Source organism: Bathycoccus prasinos (genome assembly GCF_002220235.1).
Source record: "Bathycoccus prasinos genomic : Chromosome_16".
NCBI classification, from domain to species: Eukaryota; Viridiplantae; Chlorophyta; class Mamiellophyceae; order Mamiellales; family Bathycoccaceae; genus Bathycoccus; species Bathycoccus prasinos.
Genome location: NC_023993.1, coordinates 351,547 through 376,862, shown reverse-complemented (window position 1 = coordinate 376,862; position 25,316 = coordinate 351,547). Strand labels below are relative to the sequence as shown.

The 25,316-nt window shown below is 48.7% G+C and overlaps 15 protein-coding genes across 15 annotated transcripts; 6 read left to right on the top strand and 9 right to left on the bottom strand.

Moving 5' to 3' along the window:
- Window positions 1-439: 439 nt before the first annotated feature.
- Window positions 440-2,786, top strand: Bathy16g01910 (predicted protein; the record flags this gene model as incomplete). The annotated part of the gene is made up of 2 exons (XM_007508611.1): window positions 440-2,174; window positions 2,287-2,786. The coding sequence occupies 2 exons, from the start codon at window positions 440-442 to the stop codon at window positions 2,784-2,786; spliced, it is 2,235 nt and encodes a 744-aa protein (XP_007508673.1).
- A 92-nt stretch (window positions 2,787-2,878) lies between these two features.
- Bathy16g01900 (predicted protein) lies at window positions 2,879-3,499 on the bottom strand (the record flags this gene model as incomplete). Its single annotated transcript, XM_007508468.1, has 1 exon — window positions 2,879-3,499. The coding sequence occupies one exon, from the start codon at window positions 3,497-3,499 to the stop codon at window positions 2,879-2,881; it is 621 nt and encodes a 206-aa protein (XP_007508530.1).
- A 569-nt stretch (window positions 3,500-4,068) lies between these two features.
- Window positions 4,069-4,734, top strand: Bathy16g01890 (predicted protein; the record flags this gene model as incomplete). Its single annotated transcript, XM_007508538.1, has 1 exon — window positions 4,069-4,734. One exon carries the CDS (start codon window positions 4,069-4,071, stop codon window positions 4,732-4,734), a length of 666 nt encoding a protein of 221 aa, XP_007508600.1.
- A 77-nt stretch (window positions 4,735-4,811) lies between these two features.
- Bathy16g01880 (aromatic amino acid permease) lies at window positions 4,812-7,923 on the bottom strand (the record flags this gene model as incomplete). Its single annotated transcript, XM_007508466.1, has 2 exons — window positions 4,812-7,433; window positions 7,489-7,923. 2 exons carry the CDS (start codon window positions 7,921-7,923, stop codon window positions 4,812-4,814), a joined length of 3,057 nt encoding a protein of 1,018 aa, XP_007508528.1.
- Window positions 7,924-8,053: 130 nt separating this feature from the next.
- Bathy16g01870 lies at window positions 8,054-8,888 on the bottom strand (the record flags this gene model as incomplete). The annotated part of the gene is made up of 2 exons (XM_007508575.1): window positions 8,054-8,170; window positions 8,211-8,888. 2 exons carry the CDS (start codon window positions 8,886-8,888, stop codon window positions 8,054-8,056), a joined length of 795 nt encoding a protein of 264 aa, XP_007508637.1.
- A 237-nt stretch (window positions 8,889-9,125) lies between these two features.
- Window positions 9,126-10,724, top strand: Bathy16g01860 (unknown protein; the record flags this gene model as incomplete). The annotated part of the gene is made up of 1 exon (XM_007508422.1): window positions 9,126-10,724. The coding sequence occupies one exon, from the start codon at window positions 9,126-9,128 to the stop codon at window positions 10,722-10,724; it is 1,599 nt and encodes a 532-aa protein (XP_007508484.1).
- Window positions 10,725-10,833: 109 nt separating this feature from the next.
- On the bottom strand, window positions 10,834-11,016 carry Bathy16g01850 (unknown protein; the record flags this gene model as incomplete). The annotated part of the gene is made up of 1 exon (XM_007508544.1): window positions 10,834-11,016. One exon carries the CDS (start codon window positions 11,014-11,016, stop codon window positions 10,834-10,836), a length of 183 nt encoding a protein of 60 aa, XP_007508606.1.
- A 219-nt stretch (window positions 11,017-11,235) lies between these two features.
- Bathy16g01840 (AP-2 complex subunit mu-1) lies at window positions 11,236-13,166 on the bottom strand (the record flags this gene model as incomplete). The annotated part of the gene is made up of 2 exons (XM_007508592.1): window positions 11,236-12,570; window positions 12,783-13,166. 2 exons carry the CDS (start codon window positions 13,164-13,166, stop codon window positions 11,236-11,238), a joined length of 1,719 nt encoding a protein of 572 aa, XP_007508654.1.
- A 467-nt stretch (window positions 13,167-13,633) lies between these two features.
- Bathy16g01830 (thioredoxin-like protein 1) lies at window positions 13,634-14,415 on the bottom strand (the record flags this gene model as incomplete). The annotated part of the gene is made up of 2 exons (XM_007508574.1): window positions 13,634-13,774; window positions 13,993-14,415. 2 exons carry the CDS (start codon window positions 14,413-14,415, stop codon window positions 13,634-13,636), a joined length of 564 nt encoding a protein of 187 aa, XP_007508636.1.
- A 146-nt stretch (window positions 14,416-14,561) lies between these two features.
- On the bottom strand, window positions 14,562-15,938 carry Bathy16g01820 (unknown protein; the record flags this gene model as incomplete). Its single annotated transcript, XM_007508649.1, has 1 exon — window positions 14,562-15,938. One exon carries the CDS (start codon window positions 15,936-15,938, stop codon window positions 14,562-14,564), a length of 1,377 nt encoding a protein of 458 aa, XP_007508711.1.
- Window positions 15,939-16,124: 186 nt separating this feature from the next.
- On the bottom strand, window positions 16,125-16,943 carry Bathy16g01810 (the record flags this gene model as incomplete). The annotated part of the gene is made up of 1 exon (XM_007508473.1): window positions 16,125-16,943. One exon carries the CDS (start codon window positions 16,941-16,943, stop codon window positions 16,125-16,127), a length of 819 nt encoding a protein of 272 aa, XP_007508535.1.
- Window positions 16,944-17,237: 294 nt separating this feature from the next.
- Window positions 17,238-17,867, top strand: Bathy16g01800 (predicted protein; the record flags this gene model as incomplete). The annotated part of the gene is made up of 1 exon (XM_007508581.1): window positions 17,238-17,867. The coding sequence occupies one exon, from the start codon at window positions 17,238-17,240 to the stop codon at window positions 17,865-17,867; it is 630 nt and encodes a 209-aa protein (XP_007508643.1).
- Window positions 17,868-18,022: 155 nt separating this feature from the next.
- Bathy16g01790 (predicted protein) lies at window positions 18,023-20,383 on the bottom strand (the record flags this gene model as incomplete). The annotated part of the gene is made up of 1 exon (XM_007508439.1): window positions 18,023-20,383. The coding sequence occupies one exon, from the start codon at window positions 20,381-20,383 to the stop codon at window positions 18,023-18,025; it is 2,361 nt and encodes a 786-aa protein (XP_007508501.1).
- Window positions 20,384-20,545: 162 nt separating this feature from the next.
- Window positions 20,546-21,175, top strand: Bathy16g01780 (the record flags this gene model as incomplete). Its single annotated transcript, XM_007508580.1, has 1 exon — window positions 20,546-21,175. The coding sequence occupies one exon, from the start codon at window positions 20,546-20,548 to the stop codon at window positions 21,173-21,175; it is 630 nt and encodes a 209-aa protein (XP_007508642.1).
- Window positions 21,176-21,289: 114 nt separating this feature from the next.
- Bathy16g01770 (predicted protein) lies at window positions 21,290-25,135 on the top strand (the record flags this gene model as incomplete). Its single annotated transcript, XM_007508519.1, has 1 exon — window positions 21,290-25,135. The coding sequence occupies one exon, from the start codon at window positions 21,290-21,292 to the stop codon at window positions 25,133-25,135; it is 3,846 nt and encodes a 1,281-aa protein (XP_007508581.1).
- Window positions 25,136-25,316: the final 181 nt, after the last annotated feature.

Here is a 25,316-nt window from a genome sequence, read left to right as displayed (position 1 = left end):
CTTATGCGATGACGCGTGTCTCTGTTTATACGCGTGCGTTAGTATATAATGAGGTGTATATAATGAGGGGTGGTTTTTTCTCTTTTCGAGACAAAGACATCATGTGAAGAAAAAACGTCTCTTTTCTTCACCCAAAATTTTTGGTTTGGCACACAGACACTAATAATTGTGGGAAATTCTTCATTTTCTCGTTATTCACAAGTGAGTGACTTAGAGTGCTTCTTTAAGAAGAAAAGGTGTGAGTAGTATCGAGAGATTTTCTTTCCGTCTCATCTGCGCGGCGGCGTCGTTTCCTTCGTCGTCGTAGTGGGGGGTCGCGTTTGAAATCGATCGTCGTTGTGCTTGGACAACAACAAAGAGAGAAAAGATGATGAACGGTATTGATGATTTTCCAACCAACAAATGCATTCCAGAGATGGTTGAAGAATTCAACGACGTAATGGACGAAGACGACGAGGAATTAATCGACGACATCGAACAATACGTCCAAATACGCCCATCCCTCGCGCACCAAAACGAAGCGATATGCAGAGTGACCTGCCCGGATAAAACAGGTTTAGGCGCGGATTTAGCGAGGACCATTTTCGATTTCGGTTTAGTCGTCGTGAAAGGAGACTTCGCCACGGATGGACAGTGGGCGTTCGTGTTGTTGACGATATACGCGCCGCCGTCGACGCACGAGTTGCAACGGTCGTCAAAATCATCAGGGGGAGGAAAAGGTTCGAAGAACAAGAAAAAGAAGACAAAGAATAAGAGCGATGAGAGTAGCGAGGATGAGAGCGACGGCGATGACGATACCGCGACGAGGAACGACGATACTACCTCTCGTCATCGAAGCGATTCCGGGGCCGAGAACAACAGCGAAAAAAGCACGAACCCCGAAGAAGAAAATGAAGAAGAAAATGAAGAAGAAAACGAAGAAAGTGATGACGATGAAACAGAAGAAGAAGAAGAAGAAGAAGAAGAGGAAAAAGCGGTGAACTGGAAACTGTTACAAATGCGATTGGAGAATTTGTGTCCCAAAAAGTTATCCATCGCGAAAAGCGGTAAAGAGAGCAACGGAGGAAGAAACAGCAGCGTCAACGAGAGCGATCGAGCGACAAACCTTCAGAAAGGAGGAGGAAGACATTCGAGAAAATCGAGCTCGAGGCTGGACGAAATTATCAACGCGAACAACAAAAACGGAGGCAAGAGTCATTTAGAAGATATGAACGGCGATCATAGGAGTCACAACCACGGGGAAGACGATACGAACAGAAGACGGCGATCGCAAGTCTCTTCGTCCTCTAACAATAATAATAATTCATCGCGATTGATGAAGCAGCAACAATCCTACTCGGATTTTCACGATTATTTCGACGACGACGACGAGTATTATAAACCGTCGACGTTCATTTTGAGAGTCGAATTAGACGACCGAGTAGGTTTGTTGAGAGATTTAACGTTGACTCTGTGGGAGTGCGCGTTAATCGTCCAACGCGCGCACATCTCCACCTCGCCGGCAAACACTGCGGTTGATTTATTCTACGTCATGGATACAAAGGACGAACTGCCAAACGAAGATCGAGTGCAAGAAATCGAAATGGCGGTACGGTCAGTCGTCGCGCACGGGAACGAAGTGAAAGTAGGCTTACACCAAGTTCCTTTTTACGCGCAGGGCGATTACATCACCCGGGCCGGATGGTTGGACGATTTTAGCATCTCGCAAGTGGAATCGGCGAGCGCGACAGAATATCCTTCCTGCGACGTTTGGGTGGATAACTTAATGAGCGAAAGGCACACGGTGTTTCAAATGATTTCCAGGGATAGGAAAGGTTTGTTGTACGACATCTTGAGAGCTTCGAAGGAGTTAAAAGTGCAAATCTACTACGCGAAAGTCGAGATGAAATCTGGAGGTTTGTGCGAGATTGACTTGTTTTGCGAGCGAATGACGAACGACGAAAACGCGAGATATTTGTGTCAAAAGTATAAACAGAACATCGAACGGCCGGTGGCTGTTCAGATTACGAGTAAAGGTATCGACGATTTAGCGACCGAGATGAGAGTGATTTGTCCTTTAGATTTTACCGGCGTGACGAGACCGAGAGTTTTGTTGGACGCCACGGAAGCGCTGAGAAGATTGAACGTGATGGTATTCAAAGCGGACATTGTGATCGATCCAGGATTTAGCGAAGGTGAACAAGGGCAGCACCAACAGGAAGATTTTATGATACACAGAATCGATGGCGGCGGCGGCGCGGGATGGTAGCGCATAGGTCTCTAACCAACCGGGAGGGGCAAATGTAGGGGTAATGCTCAACGACCAGACGACGACGACGTCGCAAGGATCGTCGCTTCGTAAATCTGGGAGCAGTAAGAGCGTACACAGAACTTTAGCGAGAGAAGTCCACCGATTCATATTAACCGACGAACGAGGCATGCCAATCAGTAACGTTCGCGATCGCAAAACCGTCTGCGACGCGGTTTTGAAAAACTTGCTCGGATTGAGAGGCGCCAACGAATATTTCCCGGGTATGTCCGAAGTCTCCGAAGGGAGCGACTATTACAACGCGTCGTCGGACGAATACGGCGATAGCGATGACGACGACGACGACAACTTCGACGTCGGCCACTACGGCGTCGGTCGCATTGGCGGCGCGAGACGAGCGAATACTTCTTCGTCGCGGAGAAAGAAAAGTAATAGCGGTAACGTTAATAATAACAACAAAGGAGGAGAAGGAGGAGGAGGATACATCGGCTCGGCGATTGGGTTCGCCAAACGGCTTTTGCTTTTCCAAAAAAAGTAATTTCTACTGTCGCCGTTTACTACTCGTAGTATACAAACACATTCTATAACATTATAATTTTGGCGGCGGCGCTACTGGTACGTAATAAAAAGCTAATAGTAACAAACGGAATATAAAGGTTTAATCCCAACTTCCTCTTCGAACTGATCTATGATTTCATCGATTTCGCACTCCCAATCTTCGCACTTCTCGATCATTTCGCACAGCTTCAGCGCCATCGGCGCCGCGTTCACCGCGTCTTCGTGACTATCTCTCACGTCCAAGTTAATCACCAAACACGGCGTTCCTTTCGCGTTCTTTTCTCGCATATCCGCCAACACTAAATCAAACACCCTCTCTTCGAAACACACGACCACGTCGAATTCTTTCTCGTCGCTGTTATCTTGCCACCGTTCTGGTTTTTCTTTCACGCGCATGTTCCGTTCGAGCATGTCGATCAATCCTTTCTGTCTGTACGCGTTTTCGTCCAAACGAATCAAATCTTTCCTTATGTCTGCATACGTGGCTTTTCCAAATTGGTACACGTTCGGATCGTCTTTCGTCGAGCCTGGAATTTTCACCGACGACCCCGCGCCGAACGATGAAACGTTTAATAATCCTTTTTCGAGCAAAGCGCAGTGTGCCGCCATCGACCGGTTCATGTTTGCCGCGCACACCATCGCGTACGATTTCTTTTCATCATCATCATCGTTAATCGCGTCCTTTTCACCCATCTCTCTTTAAGTTGTTCGTTGTGTCTTAAATTATAATAAACTCTCTCTCTTAAACGAGAACAAAGTTCGTTCTTTCAAAGAAGAAGAAGCGTTCTTCTTCTCTTCTTCCCGTTCGGTTTCAACAAAAACGACTGAAGAGTTCAATTTTGCAACGACAACAAAACCCCGTCCGTGTGAGTACTAACGAGTGTGTTTTCGACGGAGCGTTCGGTTTCGTTCGTTTAGGGTTTTTACAATGATGGTTGTTGAAGCACTCGTTAGAGGCATAGAAGAGAATCACACCACACAGTATTCCTTTTGTGCGTACGCAACACCAACGGCACACATCATCGCAAAACGACAGCATTCGAAGCACGCGTTATAGAGCATTTGAAAACCTGCAATACAGGTATTTTCGGCGTGAGAAGAAACAAAGTCGTCAAGCGTGTATAAAATTGGAAGAAAATTTCACCGGAGAGATCTCATCTCAAATCCTCCGTTGAAGAGATTGAAATAGACTCACGACTAAAAGCTTTAGGGAGAAGAAGAAGCAAAAGAGGAGGTGTTTCTACTGAATACGTTTCGTAAAAATGGACAGTCAATTTGCATTCGTCGGGTCGAACTTTGTCGTCGTGTGCGCGGACACGACTTCGGTGCAACAAATCATCGTCCAGAAATCAGACGAGGACAAAATCCTCCAACTGGACAAAACGAAACTTTTCGCGCTCTCCGGACCGAAAGGCGACGTCTCGAATTTCGGAGAATTCGTGAAGTGTAACTTAAATTTGTACCGATTGAAAAACGGACGATCGTTGTCGACATCCGCGGCGGCGCATTGGACGAGGAACGAGCTCGCGAAAGCGCTGAGATCGGGGCCGTATCAAGTGAACGGTTTGTTCGCCGGGTACGACGACCAGAGCGGACCGGAGTTGTATTTTTTGGACTATTTAGCGACCATGCATAAAGTGAATTCGAGCGGACACGGGTACGGAGGGATGTTTTCCTTGTCTTTGTTCGATAAGCACTGGGTGCCAAACATGTCCAGAGCGCAAAGTTTAGAGTTGGTGAAGAAATGCGTGGCGGAGATTCAGGAGAGATTGGTCGTCGCGCCGGAGAAGTTTTTGATTAAGATTGTTAGCGAGAAAGGGGTGGAGCAAATGACCATGGTCACCGCGACGGGGGAGATTACGAGTGGTGGACCATCGTCGGCGATGCCGTCGTCGTCTGCCGCCGTCGATGTAGAGATGAAGGCGTAAATTTATATATAAAACATGCGTTTAGAAACAACAACGTTCACAACACATCATTGACTCTACTCTCTTCTTAATTAAATTTACAACAAATAGTCGACTAAATACGTATACGTATTCGCTAAAACTAATCCTAAACTGACCGCGGCCAACGCGAGAAGACTTAAATCTCCACCCCAAGTCATCGGCATCGATCGATCGCGTTCTTTCCATATCGGCGCGTCTAACCCAAACGGAGGCGAGGCTTTGACGATGGGATTTTGTTGGTTTCTCTTCATCGAGGACGACGGCGTCGATGATGATTTTCCTCCTCGTTCATCTTCATCCGTGACGACGTTTTTATAGGCATCTAAATCGACTAATCCAGTCAAACAATGCCCAGTTCTCGTCGCGCGAACCATCATCGCCGGCGCTAATAAATATAACAGAGGAATGATAAAGCCGCCGCTAAATTTGACGACGCCGTAGAATAATTCCGGTCCGTGACACGCGACGATAACGGACGGGGCGACCGCAGCGACGACGATGAAAAATTGCCCGTAGTATTCGCACTCGTTCTTCGTCGGTATGGAGTGATGATCGCTACCGGCGCCGATGGCGGGCGCGAACGGGTTGCTGGTGACTAAATTCGAGAAGAGCGCTAAAGATTTCTTCCTGAACGCCTTTCGCGAACGTCGCGCAAACACGCCGCAGCCGTAGCCGAAATCGTACGAGATGGCTTGAAACGCCGAAGCGAGCGAGAGGTACGAGCCGATGATGGTCGTCACCACCGCCGATCCGGCGAACAGCCAGACGAAAACTTCGACGATGGTGCCTCCCGACTCCAGTAACGCTTGCACGGGATCGATTGGCGCCGGTTTGGAAGCGTCGTCGCTTTCGTGTCGGTGGTGGTGGAATACGCGCCGAATTTTAATCTTCCAGAGTAAATTTCTCCGTCGGGTTTTCGAGCGGCGGTGAATTCCATCGTCGAGAAGACTTTCCTCCTCCAACGCATTCGGCGACGACGTATCCGTATCCGCCTCGTCGTTACCGCCACCATCATCATCTGAACTCTCTCTTCCCAAGTTTGCAAGCGCATCGTCGATATCGCTCTCCAACGCCGAGTTCCACTCCTCTCCGGGGCCTCTTTCGACGAACTCGTCGAGCTTACTCTTGTCGCTGATTAACGCCCGCTCGAACGCCAACATTTCTTTTGCATCATTTTTACTTTTCGCCGCCGCTTCCTTCGGATCGCTCATTAAAGCTTTCACCGTGTGTTGAACTAATTGCGGCGTTTCTTCCTTGACGACGGATTCCGGTTTCGGCGTTTCGCCTTCGAAAACCGCCGCCAACGCAGTCAACGCTTTCTTCGTCTCTTTTTCAGTCACCAACGGCGCGGTCTTCGATGCTTCGCTGCTTTCAGATGTTGACGCGGCGTTACTCACATCGCCACCGTCCATCGAGGACGACGACGCGGAAGAAGACGCGGAAAACACTTCGCCGTCTCGTTCTTCTTCCGAAGTGCTTTTGTCCACGTCTTCTTCGATGACCACGACGGTTTCATCGTTTTCGTCTTTTTCGACGATGATATCTTTCGGCGAAACCAACGTCGTTTCTTCTTCTTCCGCATCTTCTCCAAAAACGCCTCCCGAGGATGATATCTGTTCTTCGCCGCCGCCGCCACCGCCACCATCGATTTTGCCCTTCGTATTATCGCTATCACTTTCATCATCTATCGTCGTCGTGGTTCTCGTCGAAGCCGTCTCCGCCGAAGCCGCGATATCTTCTGCTACGTCTATAATCTCTCGCACTTCTTCTCGCACAATCTCGTCCTTCTCGTTCGAACCTCTTTTCTCTTCTTCTCTGGCCATTTCACGAATTTTGTTATACTCTTCCGGCGTTAACGCAGACGTGCTCGTTTTCGTCGTCGTCACCGTGGTCGTGGTCGTCGTTTTCGTCTTTTTCTTCTCCTTGTTGTTGAATTCATCTTCAACTTCACTCGGCGATAAAGACGTGGACTTGATGAGATCAAACTCGCCCTCGCCGATGTCTTCTCTCTCTCCACTTTCTTCTCCTCTGTTTCTATTTCTATCGAGTATAGCCTGTGCGATGTTGTTCGTCGCGACACCAGACGACGGCGATATGTCGACAACCGGCGATATGACGTTCGCGGTTGACGGCGTGATCCGTAAAAATGTCGCCGCGAAGTTCCACAACAACGTCATCACCAGCGGTATCGCGCTCCCTAAAATAACCGCTAACTTGCATCTCCTCTTCTCGTGGTGTAACTTCGTGCACACCACGGGTACGACGAAGTGAAAACTCAAGGTTTGAAAAATCGCCGGCACCGCTTTCAAGACTTTCGACCAATCTTTCTTCGCGATCGTTTCCGCCACCACGCCTTTACTCGATTGCAATATCCGCTCCTCCGCGATGGTCAACAACCCGCAAAACGCTAAAACCATCACACTCGTCGCGATACTGTTTACATTTTCCGCAATTTTACCTCCGTCCACAAACGCTGGAATCGCTAACAAAACACCTATGAACCACACCGCGGCGCAATACGCCCACCCGGCGAGCATGTTCAAACCGCCGCCGTTCTCTTTACCTAACGTCGACGCCACTAAGATGTACCCGCCTTTGGAGAGCGAAGAACACAACGCCGCGTTCACCGCGAGCACGTACGAAAACCCAACCAGTTTCGCCCATTTCTTACCGAGCGTCTGAGAAAAGAATAGTTTTTTACTACGAATTAAAGACAGAAAACAAACATCTCACCTGTTCCGCGACGACGTGTAAAGGCACGTCTGCCCTCTTCATCTTCCGACTGGTTGCCTCCACGGATTCCACGATACACAACGCAGAGAAGCATAAAAACACCCACACTAACGTCATCGCCGCCGAGGACGGGATCACTCCAGCCGGTGCCGTCGCTCGAGGGATGGCGAGGCATCCAGAACCGACCGCGGTGCCGGCTAAGATTGCCACGGAGGCGAGGAAACGCTTGAACGCGTCCGCTTCATCCTCCGAGGAGGATGGTGATTTTTCCCCGACGATGTGGTTGTTGGTGTTGCGAGTGAGGGTATTCTCGTTAAAAGAGGAGGAAGAAATGGCGGCAATTTCAACGTCCCCTTCCTTTTGATCGATGTTTTTTCTCTCGTCGCTCTCGTTTTTGTCCTCGTCTGGGTGAAGAGGAGGAGGAGGTTCTTTCATTCTCGTATCGTGTCTCCCTTTTGTTGTGTGGGATTCGAGTCAGAAGGGAATCGAGTGAAAAATATCCTATATAAACGTTGAGTACAGGAAGTATGTTAAATGTATGTGTTTATGATGATTTAGATGATGATTACGATGTGTGCAGTTCTCCATGCTCGTATCGCCAACCGGATGGTAATGGACAGTTGTTGTCGAGGAGGTATTGTAAACATTCGGTGTGGTTGTAGTAGTGCGCTTGTCGTACGGCCTTATAGTTCCAAGGCGCTTTGGCGGTTTCGCGCAAGTACTTTTAAAAAAAAAGAGTCAAAGTGGCCGTCCATGGCTGCATTCCTACACGCCAATACGTCAAATTGATCAAATTTACGCTCAAAAAGATATTCAAGTATGTGGAGATGACCATTTAAAGCCGCCCAATGGGCAGGACCCACGGACCAAGGCGCTTTCACTTCTTCGCGTAAGTATTTGAGTACCTCGAGATGACCGTTTCGGGCAGCTTCTGCACACGCTCCCGTATTGATAGGACACTTATTTGCAACGCAATACTGTACCATTTCCAGATTACCTCGTTTTGCGGCCGCTTTAATCGTCCCTTCATCCCACTTACACTTTTTCTCCTCTCGCGCCCACGTGAGCAACTCGAGTTTATTCGTTAGAGCAACTTGATCGCAGAAATATGTTTCGGTCCACCAACTCGTCCACGACGATTTATTCTCCCACACAAACTCCAAAGTCGATATCGACGACATCTCTTCAACTTTAAACTCCTCTTTCAAATCACCCGCGCGAGACGATCTCTTAATCAACGCTCTCGCCTCCGTATTCACCCCGTACAAGAACTTGATATCAGTCGCACTCAATCTCGGAAGCACATGTGTGAAACAAATATCGTCGCACTTCACGATCAAACTCCACAAATTTCTCTCCCCGATCCGCCTTTTCTGCGCTCTCGTCGTCACTCCAGACATGACGACGTTTTTTTGTCTCGCGACACAAAAGACTTCCCCTCTTCTTCTTCTTTCTCTCAAACGTGTCGTCACAAAAGAAGAGATGTGATATGAAATTGTTTTTTTTCTCCGAGGCGTAAAAACAGCCGTTTTTCTCGTATTTTTGCTCGTATTTTGGAGCTGTCAAATCAAAAAAAAAAAGTTTTCTCAGATCAGATCTTTCTCTAAAATATTACCGAACGAACGAATATACTAATAATGACCACAACGACGGAAACGAACGAACGACGCGAAGAAGAGGAAGTGGTGGTGGTGAAAACTGCGCACGACGTGGTCGCTCTCGCGCATTGCGTCGCCGCGTTATTAGTATCCAAAAAAAACAGAGTTCAGAACACCTTTTGTGAAGAAATAGAAAAAAAGGCGTTTCAATTTTTTCTCAAGGATAAGAACGTTTACGAGGAAAGAGACGCGAACGGGTTGACGCCGATGAATGTCTATTGCGTGCTCGGGATGTGCGGGAACGAACGATTGGAGAGATTGTTTGAGCACCTTTTTTTGCGTCCGATTGAGGAAGCGGTCGTCGCGGGGAAATCATCCAGTAAAGAGGAAAAGCTTTCAGTGCAAATTGAAACGTTTAAGAGAAACCTATTTTGTCGTCACGTCGAGGACGTCGACGACCCGGAGAAGATGGTACTGATGCAAGTTCACGCGTGCACAATGAACGATTTGGCGTGTTTGAAACGTATAATTCATCTCGAAAATATGATGATTCTGCGCGTCGCGAAAAATCCCGATCGCGAAGAATATATGTCCTCGCTTCGATTTACTCCGCGCCTCCTCGCCGCCGCGTTGCGACATCCGCACGACGAAAGTTTTCAACTCGTCAAATTTATGCTGGAAAATTATGTCAAATTTGATGGCACGGGCTTGAGCGAACCGTTAGACGATCACGGACGAAACGCGCTCCATATTTGCGCACGATACGACTCCCCTAAAACGATGAAATTAGTCATCGAGTATCTGTCGTCGCGAGAAGAGTATACGCACAAACTGAACGATATCATCAACTGTCGAGACGGATTCTCACAAAACCACGACGGGAACCGCACGCCGTTGATGACAGCCTGCAGCTTTTCACCTTCTTGTGCGTTACTATTGATTGAAAAATACGGCGCAAACAGCTCGTCGATCCGATCTAAATGCGGCTGGACGGCTTTATTTTACGCCATCGAACAACAGTTTCGAGATTTCGACATCGACGGCGATAAAGACATCGCAGAACAAACCCGCGTTATTCGTTTGCTGATGGAAAAAAGAGATATATTCCTGCGTCAAAATCCTTCGACAGGAATGGCAAAATCCGACCCGGGCGTGGAAGAAAACGCGACGAGGAAAACTATCCTCCATCTGGCCGCGATCAACTCGCGATCGACGCAGACGTTAAAAATTCTCTTCGAATCCAAGTCTCTCGTCCAAACCTTCCTCTCGCAACCAGACGCGAACGGTAAAACACCGCTCCACGACGCCGCCTTTCGAGGATGCATGGATCAAGCTCTGTTCCTTTTACACGCCATCGAGAAAGAAAAAAAAGAAAACCCCGGAAGAAGAAAAGAAGAAGCCGATACTACCGGAAAGCTTCGCGCCGCCGACGTAAACGTAAACGACGAAAACGCTCTCGCAGAACAAATCCAATCCGCGTTCGGCAAATCGAAATTTGCGGGAATGTTGAGTTCGCCAAAGCTCTTCCGCGCGTTTCCGAGCGACGACTTCATGGTCGAGACTCGAAATGTTCGAACCCTCGCCGAGAACACGCTCGAGTATTACGAAGACAAGCTCTTCTTTGATACTCAAAATTAGGGGAAAAGAAACGACGACTGATACGCACAGAAAGAATACTACAAACGCGCGTAAACGTTCCGCTACAACATCTATTTAAACTCTACGCGCGCGTTCTGCTTCGTCGTCGTTACGCTTTCGTCTTCATCTTCTCCATCTCTCCCTCTAAAAACTGTAACCTTTTTTCCGCGTCTTTCACTTGATGCACTAAAATCTGCGTCGACTTTTCGATGTCTCCGCGTAACTTGTAGAAACCGATGGCGGAAGCGGTTGCGAATCCGACCGAGAAGGAGACCAGGCGCGTGCGGAGCATTATTGTTTTTTAGCGCGAGCAGTACGTGAGAGCGGTTTTGTTGTTGTTGTTGTTATGTTGTTTGTGTGAGCAATTCAGGGGAAACTTTGTGAGGCAAACACGAAGGGATTTGAGTCTAAAGCGCTTCTAAATACGCGTGTACGCGATCGACGATCGGTACTACAATGAATACGTTTCTGCTGCTCTGCTACGTTCTATGACGACGACGAGGTATCATTCTCAATTCGAAATCCTCAACCGCCCGATGTTATCGTTTAAGACGGAGTTTTCGCCGTTATCGTTATAAATGTTGTTGTTGTTCCCGTCGCTGTTCACGCGAACCTCGAAATCTCCCATTTTCTTTCGCTCGCTCGAGGTGAGCTTGGCCGAAGCGCCTTGGTGACCGCTCGACGCGGCGGTGGTTAAATAGCGAACCCATTTCGTAGCTTCGTATCCTTCTTTGCTCCACACTTTGAGAAAGCGAATGCGGAGACCGGAGGCGGTGAACATTGGCAAGGAAAATTGGACGTTTAAAGGCGGTTGGGACCATTTTTTCTTCCCTCCGGATTTCTTGTCGTCCGCGTCGTCTTTGATCGAGCCGACGAGCATGACTTCGGCTTGTAATCGAATTTCCTTCCCTCCCGGTAAGTTTTTTATTTTCCATCGCAAGCACTCCTCTCCGGCTAAGTATCGAGCTTTGCCCCCAGAACACAAGACTTTCACTTTCGCGGTGTTTGGCGGGACCGGTATGCGGACTCTTATTTCTTGCGCGACGGTTTTCTCCGCGAACACCGATTTGAACATGACGTCCACGGAGACTCGCGTTCGCCCTAATTCTTTCACCATGGCGATGACTTTAAACGGAATCGAAACGTTTTCAGACACTCGATATTTCATGAGTTCGAATTCACCGTCGGGTGGTACGAACGAGACGACTTTATCGCTGGCGAATTTCGAGAGGTTCACGCAGTGATGAAACTGTAAGTCGTCTAAATCGATCGTTTTTCGTTTATTCGCTAAAGAGGGCATCCCTCGGAAATCCATATCCTTACCATCCCCTCCGGCGTCAACGGCGTTCGGGTTATTCCTACCACCTTTTGCCTCGTCGCCTAAACTATCGTTCAATCCAATCTTCAACTCAGGCATGCCGCTCAACTTTGCGTTCAATACCACCCTTCCGCTACACGAGGCTCTCAACGCGTCGCCGTTCGCTTGCGTCACGCACGAAATAGTCTCAATCACGTCTAAATAAACCTCGTTCTTCTTATACATCAATCCAGGCCGTCTCCATTGCACTGACCCGGTCATCTGCGCCGTCGTCTGCCTCGCTCTCGCTAATTTATTCATCGCCTCTTCTTTCTCGTCCTTCGACGACTTCATCTGTCCGTTGTCTCCTTTATTATTTAATTTCCCTTCGATGATATCCATCACCGACGCTTTCTGCGTGATGAACTCTTTCAAAACATTCGCGGACGTAATCTGCGGGTACCCGTTATCGCACATCTCGTCGAACAACTCGTACATCAACACAAAGTTCGCCCGGATGTTGTTCTCGTTCACTTTCCCAAAGTACGACTGCGGTAATAAGATTCCGCGCGAGCCAGATGCGAAACGCAGAGAGAGAGAGAGAGAGAGAGAGAGAGAAAGAAAGAAAGAGAGAAGAGAGAGTCAACGTCAGTCAATTGTATTTCTTGGTCTTTTTCTTCTTCTTTAAAGATTGAATGTGAATGTGAATGCGATTGCGAGAAAACGCGCAACAACAGAACGAAGAACAGTTCAACACGTACCTGAAAGGTCCCGATCGCACTTTTCAAAAACGCAAAGCACATGGACACGTTCACGTTCAACTTCGTCGCCGCGCATACGTATACATTCGCGACTCGAATGAACATGAACCGAATTTGTCCGACGATTCGTATCGGCGGTAAGGATTGCACGTCCACTTTCGAAGACGTCGTCGAAGCGTTCCGTTTACTCGAACCGTTCGATGATTTCCGTCCCGAGAATGGAGACGAAGACGATGCAGAGAGCGATAATATTTCCGTCTTGAACATATCGATGTTCGCCCGAGAAATGTCAGATCGATACTGACGTTCGATGAGCACGTCCCCGCGGAGGTTGACGATGAACACCGCGGAGAGAGCGATCGGCGGTGGGGGTGGTCGATTCATTTTTTAATGTGCTTTTGTGGGTCAATTTTGAGGCATTTTGGAGAGAAAAGCGCTCGAAATACGAACGGGAGATCGGATTTGAAATCAAACCTTTTGTAATGCTACTGTACAACGTAAACACTCTTATTTTATGTGTGTGTGTGTTCTTGTGTTCTTTATCTAATCTGAGGAGGACGGTTTTCCTTGAATCGTCTGAAAATCTTCCTCCTCGCGGTGGGTGTTCGTTCGCTCTCGCGAGTAGAGAGGAGTAACTATCGGATCGCTCGAGATTTTGATGGTCATCTTTTTATCGTCGGCGTCGTCACTTTGTTCTTCCTTAACTTCTTCAGGCTTTGCGAATTTTGTTTATGGATGCTATTCTTTAATATATAATGTTCTTCGGCGCTCGCGCACCGCGACTCGTTTCCTCTCTCGTCTTCTCGTACGTACAAAGAGAGAGAGAGGAAAAATCGAGCCGCTTACGCGCCTCAGCATTTTTTAATCGCCGACATATCCGTCGTGTGCACCGGCGTGCCAAAAAACTGAATCTTTCCTATTTTTGTCTGCGGCGCGTCGCTTTGATTCGTCTCCACGAACAACGTGATCGTTCGTACGTTTTTGAACAGCGTCTGCGTTGTTCGGAGGAGAAAGAAAGAAATGGTCAATATCGCGACGCGAGCGCGTATCGGTACACTCAAGAGTACGCATCGTACTCAAACAAAAAAGCGCAAACTCGAAAACGCGAGGAATCAACAACAACAACACTCATAAAAGCGGATAAAAACAAAACAAAACCATCCGCATCTCTTCTTTCCCGCGTTTACGCTCGTTCGTCTTCTAATCTCACCTGGTCCAACTCCATCGCATTTCCCTCCCTAAATATGCACTCGTTCTCCTCGAACAAAAGTTTCTGCGTCGCTTTCTTCGTCGAGCAGTCGTCGAATTGGTAGTTTGGTTTGTTCGCGAAGAGCTTCACGCGTTTTGGTGCGGAAATACGTTCTTCTCCGCTTTTCCCGTGGACGAGAACAGCTCGTAAATGGACGATTTGATTGAACTGAATCGTGAGCAAAAGTTCCCCGTCGTCGAGTTCGGAATCTAACGACAACAACGGGCTGTCCCTTCCTTCGGTCACGGCGAACTTCCAACTCGTCGTCGAATTGAAACACTCGACGTTTTGAGAGTGGATTTCAGAGACGAGGTCGTCGGCGTCTTTTGAGACGGTCGTCGTCGTCGCGTGTTGGTCCTCGCCAGACGTGGGAACCGACTCCATGGGGGAAAAATGTGAGGATTTTTCCTATTCGAGCGATACATTACAAACTACTTTATTCGTACACTGAACACACTATATTGTACTAAGATGCGCGCAAAATTGAAAGACAAGGAGGAGCACGATGTGAGAGTCAAAAGCTGCTGCTTTTACCCCCATGAAATTTTTGTCGATTGTCCTCCGCGACGACGCGAAGACGACGAAGAATTCGAGGACAACAACCGCGAGACTCTTTCGGCGACGTCTGCGAAGGAGACGTCGTGCACCGAGGCTATCTCGCGCAAACCTACGAGAAATGCGCGAGCATCAATTTCTACCCCGGTGAGTCCTTCTTTGTCTTCGTCTTCTTCTTCCCCTTTTCTTCCTCTTCTTCTTTGTCTTCTTTCGCGACCGACGGCAAAGGCGAGGTCCGAGCAGTTAGACGCGGTGAAACCGTTGCCGATGAAAGCGCAGGCGGCGCATATTTTGACGAATTCGCGTTCGTTTATTGTTGTTGGTGGTGTTCGTGTCGTTTTAGAGGAGGATTGGCAAAAGGTCGTTTCGAAAGCGTTCGCGACTCGGTCTTCGAGGAGGATGTCCTCGATTTTGGCGTCTTCGTCAGCCTCGTTGTTTTGGTATCCTATCAACGCGCGCGCAAAGTTGATATCGTTGTTGTTGCTATTTCTATATCTATTCGTGTACTCTGCCGCTCGTACTCTCCACGACGAAACCCCCAAAGACGAAGCGGCGGCGGCGGTAGTGTGATGAGTCGTCGCGGGAGGCGGCATCGTCGTCATCGCGCGCCGCCGATTTGAGAAGACGTTGTTCTCGTACCCGTCGTACTCCCGATACCCATCACTATCATCACTCTCTCCTTCTTCTTCTTCTTCTTCTTTCTGCGCCTCCTCTTCTCTCCTCCTCTCAATCGCGTACGCCGTCGCCACCACTCTCTTCCCGACCACTTTCGCCTCCACGTCGTACGCTTTCGCCACCTTACGAGCGAGCAAATGCAAAAATTGATCAAAGTTAATCGATGATGCTCTTCTTCTTCTTCTCCTTTCGTCGTCGTTGTTTTCATCCTCGTCCTCGTCCTCGTCGTCGGGAGTAATATCACCGGCAAAAATGATGTTTTCAAAGCATCTCCTCGCTCGCGCGTCCGAGAAACCATTCGAAAGCAAATTGGACCGTCGCAAGAGGTCGAGCCATTCGTTCGAGTGCATTTCATTTAAAGAGGAAGAACTAAAGAGCGCGAACGCAGATTTCAATCGTTTTGTCATCGATCGAGGGAACACCACTGCTACCTCTTTTGGTATATTGTGACCGCTCTCACTCTTCTTAGTCTTCTTAATCTTCTCGGGAAAGTGATTCTGATGAAAACGCGCAGAAGCGGCTCCCGAATTGGAATTCAACGAAGATTCCAAAATAACGTCCGCTTCGAGGCACAAATCCGCGAACGAGACGACGTCGACGTGACGGTAGACTTTTTTAGTGGTAGTGTTGTTGTGAGTCTCGTTCGCATCGGAGGAGGAGGAAAAGGAGGAGGACATCTCGTCGTCGCGTTTACTTACTCTCTGTTGTGTGATAAGTGTGAGTTGTGAGGAAGTACGAAAGGAAAACATTTCACTTGTGTTCGATTATTCGTCGTTCAAAGAGGTATCTTCGCATCTACCAGCGCGCGCGTGATGGGATACAACGTATACAGATATACAGCTCACCCGTGTTTACAAAAAGAGCTAATGTTGAGTGCGCATGTGGTACTTTAAAGTATTAGCGTGACGATACCTCTTCTCGCACACATCGCATTCGTACGGTTTCTCGTTCGTGTGAATACGCATGTGGTTTGTCAAATGACTAGATTGAGTAAAACGCTTCTCGCACACGACACATTCGTACGGTTTCTCTTTCGTGTGAATACGCTTGTGGTATTTCAAACCATTAGAATGACGAAAACGCTTCTCGCACACATCACATTCATACGGTTTCTCTTTCGTGTGAATACGCATGTGGCTTTGCAAACTACCAAGTTGATTAAAACGCGCCTCGCACACGACACATTTATACGGCTTCTCGTTCGTGTGAATACGCTTGTGGCTTTGCAAAGTATTAGAATGACGAAAGCGCTTCTCGCACACATCACATTCGTACGGTTTCTCTTTCGTGTGCGTACGCTTGTGCCTTATCAAAGTACTAGAATCACGAAAACACTTCTCGCACACATCACATTCGTACGGTTTTTCGTTCGTGTGAATACGCACGTGTGTGGCCAATTGGGACGCGCTCACGAACACCTTCTCACAAACACCGCACTCGTGTCGTTGCTTTCTCTTTCTCTTCCCTCCTCTCTTCGTCTTCTCGGTCGTCTTTTCTTTTCGCGTCTCATTTTGCGCCTCGATTTCATCATCATCATCATCATCATCATCATCAGGTATTCGCAAACAGAACAACCCCAAAACCGGTCGTGCTTCTCCCTCTCTCTCCTCTCTGGTAACACTCCTAACCACCTTCGTTTTCGCGCATTCCGCGCGCTCAGGACGCGGATTCTTTTCTCTCATCTTTAATTAAGTTTGTTCGTTGTTATAAAAGTATTCCGTGCGTACGAGTTGTGCGGTCTGTCGTTTTTCCAACGCATCCACACAAAAGAAGACGCGCTTTGAACAAAGGAGCGCTTTACTACCATTTACGACTCAGACGCAAACGCGTGGGGGCAAGAAGAGAGAGAGAGAGTTAGATTTGAGCGACAAGAACGACTCGTAGTTTTTTGCACGAGAGGCGAGAGAACAACACATTATAGAATAAACAGAGAAACATAAACCCGCGCAACAAAAGTTTGTCTCTGTCGTCATCCAATGTATCCAAAAATGATGCGTTCTGTGTCTGCGCTGAGACGAGCACTTTCCTCCTCCTCGCAGTGCACTCGGTGCTTTTATTCGTATTATTCATCGTGTATGACGTCGCCCCCTTCTTCGGTCGGGTGTGCGACCACACCCACCCCGGCAAAGAAGACCTTTTGGATGGATGAAGATTTGAGTTTGAGTAGGAGGAGTTTTAGGAGGAGTTTTAGGAGGAGCAGCGCGACGAGCGAAAGCAGGAGTAAAGACGAAACAGAGACAAAAAAGAACACGATTAAAGTCACGTTCACGGAGAAAACGGGCGAGGAAATCACCGTGAACGCGGAAATCGGGAAATCTCTCATGGAAGCGGCGCACGACAACGACGTCGAGCTCGAAGGCGCCTGCGAAGGGTCGTTGGCGTGCTCGACCTGTCACGTCGTCGTCGAAGATCAGAACGTGTTCGATAAGCTTCCGGAGGCGTGCGATGATGAAAACGATATGCTCGATTTAGCGTTCGGTTTGACCGAAACGAGTCGATTGGGGTGCCAAATTATAGCGAAGGAGGAGATCGACGGGATTCGGGTGAAGATACCGGCGGCGACGAGGAATTTCGCCGTGGACGGGTTCGTGCCGAAACCTCACTGAGAACAAGAGATATAATAGTTTCGTTTAGGAGTGTGTGTGTGCGTGTGTGTGTGTTTGCGTATATGTTGTTGTGTGATTTGTTTATTATAGCCTTGTAATCAAACGCCGCGGGTAGAGAGTCATCATCAAATAGCCTGATACTACTGCTACGTTTTCTAATCAAAGTAGTCTTCGATGTCCACGTCTGGGTCTAACAAGTCGCTCTCGAGGTGCGAGACGTCGATTTTGTCTTGGATTAAGTTCTCGAACGTTTCTTCCAAGTTTGTTTCGCCGACGAGAACGGCGCCGACGACTTTGCCTTTGTAAGTGACCACGCGAATAAACGATGAATTCGAGCACAAAGAAGAGGAGAAAACATCTTCTTTGTTTTTACCCGCTGCGTCGTTGCTCGTCCCACTAGCGTCGTCGTCGTCGATAAACTTTCGCGAGAGTATTCTCACGTCCTTCTCGTCCGCCTCCGGGAGAAATTTTTGCAAATTGAAGCTTCCCAACAAGACGACTTTTAAGCCGAAAAACGTCGTCGAGTGCGTGAACAGCTCAAAATTGAAACCTAATCCGTACTCGTAGCCGTCCACTCGTAACATCGATCTCGCGCACTGCGCGCCGCTTTGCGCGGCTTGCGACCACGAACGCATTTGGAACCAATTTGTCGATTTGTCCTCGTTTCGCCGTTCGCAAAGCGCGCAGTCTCCGGCTGCGAAGAATACGTTTGGTTTGTTTGATAACTCGAGCTCGAACGTTTCCGTGACGCGCATGCCATCGGTGATAAACATGTTGTTGTTCCCGTCACTTTTAACGAATCCAAACGTTTCCTTCGCGGTAGCTTCGTCTCCGAACAAATCGCATCCATTTGGTTCGACCCCAACGCACGCGGCAACCACGACGACGTCAGAGACTGATGTATTGCTCGTCAAGTGCACGGTGGCATTTTTACACCCATTCTCGACGAAAGGGACGACGTCTTTGATTTCGCAGTTCGTTTCAATCGACAACCAGTCCGTCTCGAACAGAACGTTCACTACGGATGTTAAGCACGCGTCTAAATCCTCGTTTTGGTTGTTTTCTTTCTCTTCGACGTTATCTCTGTCGTCGTCTTCGTTATCTATTTCTACTACTTCTCCTTCTTTTCTTTTCATTTTTACTTCTATCGCATCTTTCTCGTCATCAAAAATGTCATCAAAATGCAAAGACGCGTTGATGCGTTTGAACCAATCGGGACCAGCCGAGGACGTCTTCGCGCGCAACGTCGCGCCAAACGCACCGCGACGTCGCGGATATGAAATCTTCTCGTCAAACGTGAACTGTTTTTCAGTCGTTGCGTCGTTTTCCTTTTTAATGATCGTCGTCGTTTCCTCTTTTTCTCCTCGCTGGCGGCTGTGGTAGTCGCCGTTGTCGTTTTTATTCACCCTCTTCACCCGCGCTTCTTCTATTTCGCCAAGAATTTTACGTCGCGCCGTTTCTCGTCTCGCCCGTCTGTGCTCCAATAAGAACGCGCTCGCGTCGCGATCGAATAAAGCGTCTCCGATAGATTCGTGTTTCACCACCCACACGACTTGCATTCGCTTCAAGGCTTCTATCATCATCCGTCGGCGGCGGTGGTAATGGTGGTTCTTACCACCAACCGCGCGTTCCAGCTCTGCCTTAACAAACGAATTCACCATTTGCAAAAATGACTCGTCCAGCGCGTTGATAATCTCCAACGCCACCGCGCCGTTCCCAGAAACCACTATTCTCGTCGTATTCGTATTCGATTTTTCCTTTTTCTCCTCCTCCTCGCCGCATCTACTACCACTACCGTTTTTGCTTCTCTTAAAAGCCTCTCGCAAAGCGTCGCTTAAAACCTCCGCCGACTCCGTATCTCGCACGTACTTAACGATAGTATCGTCGTTTTCATCATCATCATCATCATCATCAGTCGATATCGTTTCCGACAACCGTTTCGGCCTCGCGCCGACGGCGAAACAAATCTGATCGAAATGAATCTCTCGAACTTTAACTTTGGTGCTGTTGTTTTCGCCATCAATATCGTCCTCATCATCCTCATTATCCACCACTCTTCTCACCGTAACCGTTTGTTTCTCGCCGTCGATTTTGATCGCTTCTCCTCGTAACACGTGCAATCTCCTTCTTTGTTCTCGTTGAGAGGAAAAAACCGTTGTTCTGGTCATCATCCCTGTTTCTTCATCGAAACCCTTCAAAACTTTTGACTTTTCGATCAACACGATCTCGTAACGATGCAAAGGAACATCCTCGGTCAGTCGGAGTAACTCTTCCGCGCATTTCGCGCCCGCGATGCCGCCTCCGAGCACGACCAGAACTTTTCTTTTTCCCATCATCGCGTCGGAATCATCGTCCGAATCATCATCATCTTCATCATCTTCAAAAGAAGACCAAGGAAACACTTCGGACGAAACATTTTCCTCCTTTTGCTTCTTAAACGCCTCTTCCTTTCTCCTCGCATCGAAGTCTTCAGAGTTCTTCAACGAGGAAAAGAAAGAGCGGCATCGTTTACACATGTCTCTCTATTGCCTTTAGAAATGAAGAAAAATGAGAAAAATTTTAATTGAATTCCTTCAAAACGTCTCAATTTTTTTTTTCCTCCTCTCTCTCGCTTTTGATCTGTTCTTACGTTGCAGTACTACTACTACTACTACTAAGAACAACAACAAGAACAAGTGATGAGACGAAAGAATCCACACCCAAAACGAGCGGTGAACGCGAGGACGGTTTTGAAGGTGGCGAGAGAAGAACCTTTGGTGTTGTGTTCGAAGATTCCTGACGAGGATGATGATTTCGAGGGAAATCATCATCAGATACAAAAAGAAGAAGAAGAAGAAGAAGACGAAGCAGACGAAGACGTAGAGCGATTGCGAAGGATTCTGAGCGTGCCGCGTGACGACAATGTCGTGATGGAGCAAAATCATCAGATGCGAGAAGAGGAAACTGCTTTTATTGCTAAAGGAGTGAAGAGAAAGAGAACGTACGAGTGCGATGTTTGCGAGAAGGTTTTTGCAAAACCATCCGATTTGACCAGACACATGCGTACACATACGAAAGAGAAACCGTATGAATGCGATGTGTGCGAGAAGCGTTTTACTCTAGCTGGTAATTTGAAAATCCACATGCGTATTCACACGAAAGAGAAACCGTATGAATGCGATGTGTGCGAGAAGCGTTTTACTCTAGCTGGTAGTTTGAAAAGCCACATGCGTATTCACACGAACGAGAAACCGTACGAATGCGATGTGTGCGAGAAGAGGTATCGTCACGCTAATACTTTAAAGTACCACATGCGCACTCAACATTAGCTCATTTGTAGTTCTAAAATACACACATACACGTCGTACATTCATCGTTGAGATACCGAACAAACACACGAATCAAACTTAGGGTGTTAAACCCTATTTGCAAAAGTTCACCAAATGAGTCCACAAAGATTAGTCCATCTCCGTCACAGAGTGACGCGCTTTCGCTTTGCTGCTGTGAGTACTGCCGCACAAAAGAACGACGACACCTTTACCCGCGAAAGATCAATGTCGTCTCTGTTTATTTCTTCGATTTTACCGAGGAAAACTGGATTTGGAGGCGTCTGTTTTACCGCGAACAAAACGACTAATCATCATCGAAAAGTTTCCATCTCGAGTCCCAAAGCATCCGCCGCTGGTGATGATGAAGGCGCGAAGACATCATCATCATCCTCGTCGGAGAAGAAATCATCTTCGAAACCGTCGTCGTCTTTGACTGCTGGGAGAAAAAGAGCGACGACGACGAAAACGACGACGACGACGAGAAGAAAAGCCAGCGCGAGTAGTACTCGCGGCGCAACAACAACGAGTGCGAATGTGATTGAAAATTTATCCGAGGTGCGAGTGAAAACGAGAACGAAGAAAAATGTAGGAAAACATGGACGAGGTGCGGGGAGTTCTTCCGGCGAAGAAGAAGAGGAAGTGCTGCTGTTCGAACGTCGGTCGGTTTTCAACCCGAGTGGAAGTCACCGGATGGAAATCGAATCCAAAGAGTTCATTAAAGAGAATGGAAGCGGAGACGTGTACGTTTCGGTGACATTTTCGCTGGCGAAGAAGGACGATGTGGAAGGTAACGATGGTGAAGGTGTTGAAAATATGGTCTTACACTGGGCGACGAAGACGACGACGTCGGAGGATCCGAACGCGTGGATCATGGCGCCGGATGCGATAAAACCGGCGAATACGAGCGAGTTTGGGGACGGGATCGCCAGTCGAACGCCGTTCGATGGAAACGGGAAGCTCGAGTTTACCGCGAAGAAAGAAGACGTGAAAGAAGTGACGGAAATTGTGGGGATTTTGACGAGAGGCGAGGAGTGGTTGCACGCGGAAGAAGGGGACATGAAAGCGTTGACGCAAGACCCGAAGCTCGTCGTGAGAGCGCCGCCGTGCGGAGGATCGGACGACGACGCTTCCAACGACATCTTTGGCGACGACCCGAGCGCTTCGGTGTTGAAGAAAGTCTGCGACTTTGAAGGCTCCGATAACCGAAACTTGTTCAGTCGCATATGTCTTTTAAACGACGTGTTAGAGGACGCGAAAGAGTGCAACGATAAAGGTTTAGGCATCGTTTTGGCGTGGTTGAGGTTATCCTCCACCAAGCAATTGCCGTGGTACGAAGGGCACAACTACCAAGGGAAAGATATGGCGCACTTGCAAAAAGTCATCGCCAGTCGCTTGGCATCGGTCGCGGCGAAACACCCGGACGGCACTTCTCGACAATACGCGAGAATGGCCATGCAGTTCGTCGCCAGAGGTGGCGGCAACGGCGACGATATTCGTTTGGGCATTTTGAACATCATGAGAGAACACGGCATTAAAGAAGGCCACCGACCGGGCATCGAAGATCGATTCATCGCCCAGTGGCACCAAAAGTTACACTCAAACACGACGCCGGACGATATCAAGATTTGCGAAGCGTATTTACACTTTTTACACACCGGGAACTGGGACGATTTCTGGACGCACTTGTGGGAGAACGCGAAATTGACGAGAGAAGATTTAGCCGGCATGAAAGCCGGTTGGAGAACCGAAGGCATTTCCGGACCAGCCTGTCACTTACCGCACATGATTGACTCGTTTAAACACTATTTATGGATTTTGAAAACGACGCACGGGGGTGCGGACGTCGATACGGCCATGGGGTTCGCGCAAGGTAAAATTTCCGACGAAGCGCGAAACGGCGTCTGGGACATTCTCGGTAACAGAGACGCGCATTGGATCCCGGGGAAAATCGTCGAGGTCAGAAAGTGCATGCTGAGCTGCTGGAAACACGACGGGGAACCGGACCGCGACGTAGTCATGCTCGACGCGGCGTTGGAGAAGTTCTTTCGAACGAAAGTCGAACAAATCGATTTCACGTCCTTGGACCAAGATTCCAAGTTGTCTTTGTTAGAGCTCGCGATTGAAAACGTCGCGTTGACTGGCGAATCCGAAAACATGCAAAAATCGTTGGACTATTTACGACGCGCGCAAGGTGAAGAGTGTGGCCCGAGATGGTCCGAATCTTGGGCGTTGACGATGAAAGCCGCGTTGGATAACGTCACGTGTGCGATTGCGAAAGACATGGACGCTTTGTGCGCGGTTTCGAACAAAACCGCCAAAGCCATCGCCTCGGTCGCCAAAGGGTCGGTTTCCGACGCGTATTTGATGAACTTTGGAGAAGAGATGGTTCGAGGTCACGCGTTATTCGTTGCCGCCGGATTATCGAACGCCGCGTTCAACGACGCTCGAAACGCGTGTAAAAACAAGTCGCCGTGGTTGGTTTCGAGCAACGGCGAGTCGCCGGACGCGTTGGCGAAGTGCGCGGGTAAAGTCATCCTCCAAAACTTGGAAGACGCGCAAGGCGAAGATTTTACGACCAAAGACGACGGGCTACCCGTCGTTTTCTTTTCCGAAAAGCTCGGCGGTTTAGAGGATATTCCGAAAGGCGTCTCGTGCGTCATCACGAAGACGCCGGTGGACGTGTTATCGCACGTCGCGATTCGCGCGAGAAATACCGGCGCGTTCTTAGCGTCCGTACAAAACGACGACATTTGGAACGCGTTAATTGCTCAGGATTTTAAGTACGTGGCAGTTGCGAAAAGTTTAGACGGTAACTCGGTTGAGTTTACGAACGTTGAAGAAAGCGAAGCGAAGACTTTGTTGTCGACGAGTAGTAGTACTGCGACGTCCTCTGGCGGCGAGAAGAAATCCGTCTCCGTGCCGAAAACGAAAGCGACGAGGAAATTGGTCGTTTTCCCGGACGCCTACGCCGTGGGCGTTGTTGGTGGGAAATCGCAATCGTTAGCCGCCTCGGCGAAAGTGGCTGAAAAAGCGAACGTCATCGTCCCGGCTTCTTTCGCTTTGCCGTTTGGCGCGTTTGAGAAGGCGCTGAAGAAAGATCCAGAAACGAAAGCGAATTTAGACGCGTGCTTAAAAATTGCATCCGCGACGGCGAAATCGAACGACGTGGAATTGCGAAGGAAAGCGTTAGCGATGGCGAGAAGAGTTGTGAGCGAGGGATTAGAGTTACCGGACGATTTCGCGAAAGAGTTGGAAGCGGCGATTGAACAAACGTCAAAATCGTCTACGAATAAAGTCTCCGTGGACGACCTGTGGGCATCCATTTGCGGCGTCTGGGCGTCCAAATGGACCGAGCGCGCGTTCAATTCTCGCTTAGCGGTTGGTATTAAAGAAACTGAATTATCCGTGGCGGTTTTGAACATGGAATTGTGCGACGCCGAGTACGCGTTTGTCTTGCACTCGAAAGACCCCACGTCGAGCGAGGAAGACGGCGGCGCGGATATCATGTGCGGCGAAATCTGCGTCGGTTTAGGCGAAGCGTTGGTTGGAAACGACCCCGGACGCGCGTTAGGTTTCCGAGTGTGCAAAAAAACGAAACAAGTTTTGGAAATCACGTCGCAACCGTCGAAACCGGTGGCGTATTATTCGCCTCCGAACGGGGCCTACATCGCTCGCTCGGATTCCAACGGCGAAGATTTAGAAGATTTCGCCGGCGCCGGTTTATACGACTCCATTCCAACCTCCGAAACTTCATCCAAACCGGCAGAATACAGCGCGTGCGATTTGATCTGGAACGCGACGTTTCGAGACGACTTGTTGCAAAAACTCTGCGCTTTAGCCGTCGACGTGGAGACCCTCTGCGGCGGGAAAGCGCAAGACGTCGAGGGGTGCGTCGTCGTCGAGAACGATGGCGAAACTCGCTTAAAACTCGTCTTGTTACAATCCCGCGCGCAAGTTTAAAAATTACTCTGTTATATATTATTGTTATCTAGAGAGAGAGAGAGAGAGAGAGCATCATCCGTCGCGTCGCATCCATCTCTTCGCTCTCGAAAGAAGAGAGCTTTCTAATAAAACCCTAAACAACACCAACCCCCCTCAGCGAAGAGACCCCGCGGGCTTCCGTTTAGTCCTCAAAAGAACG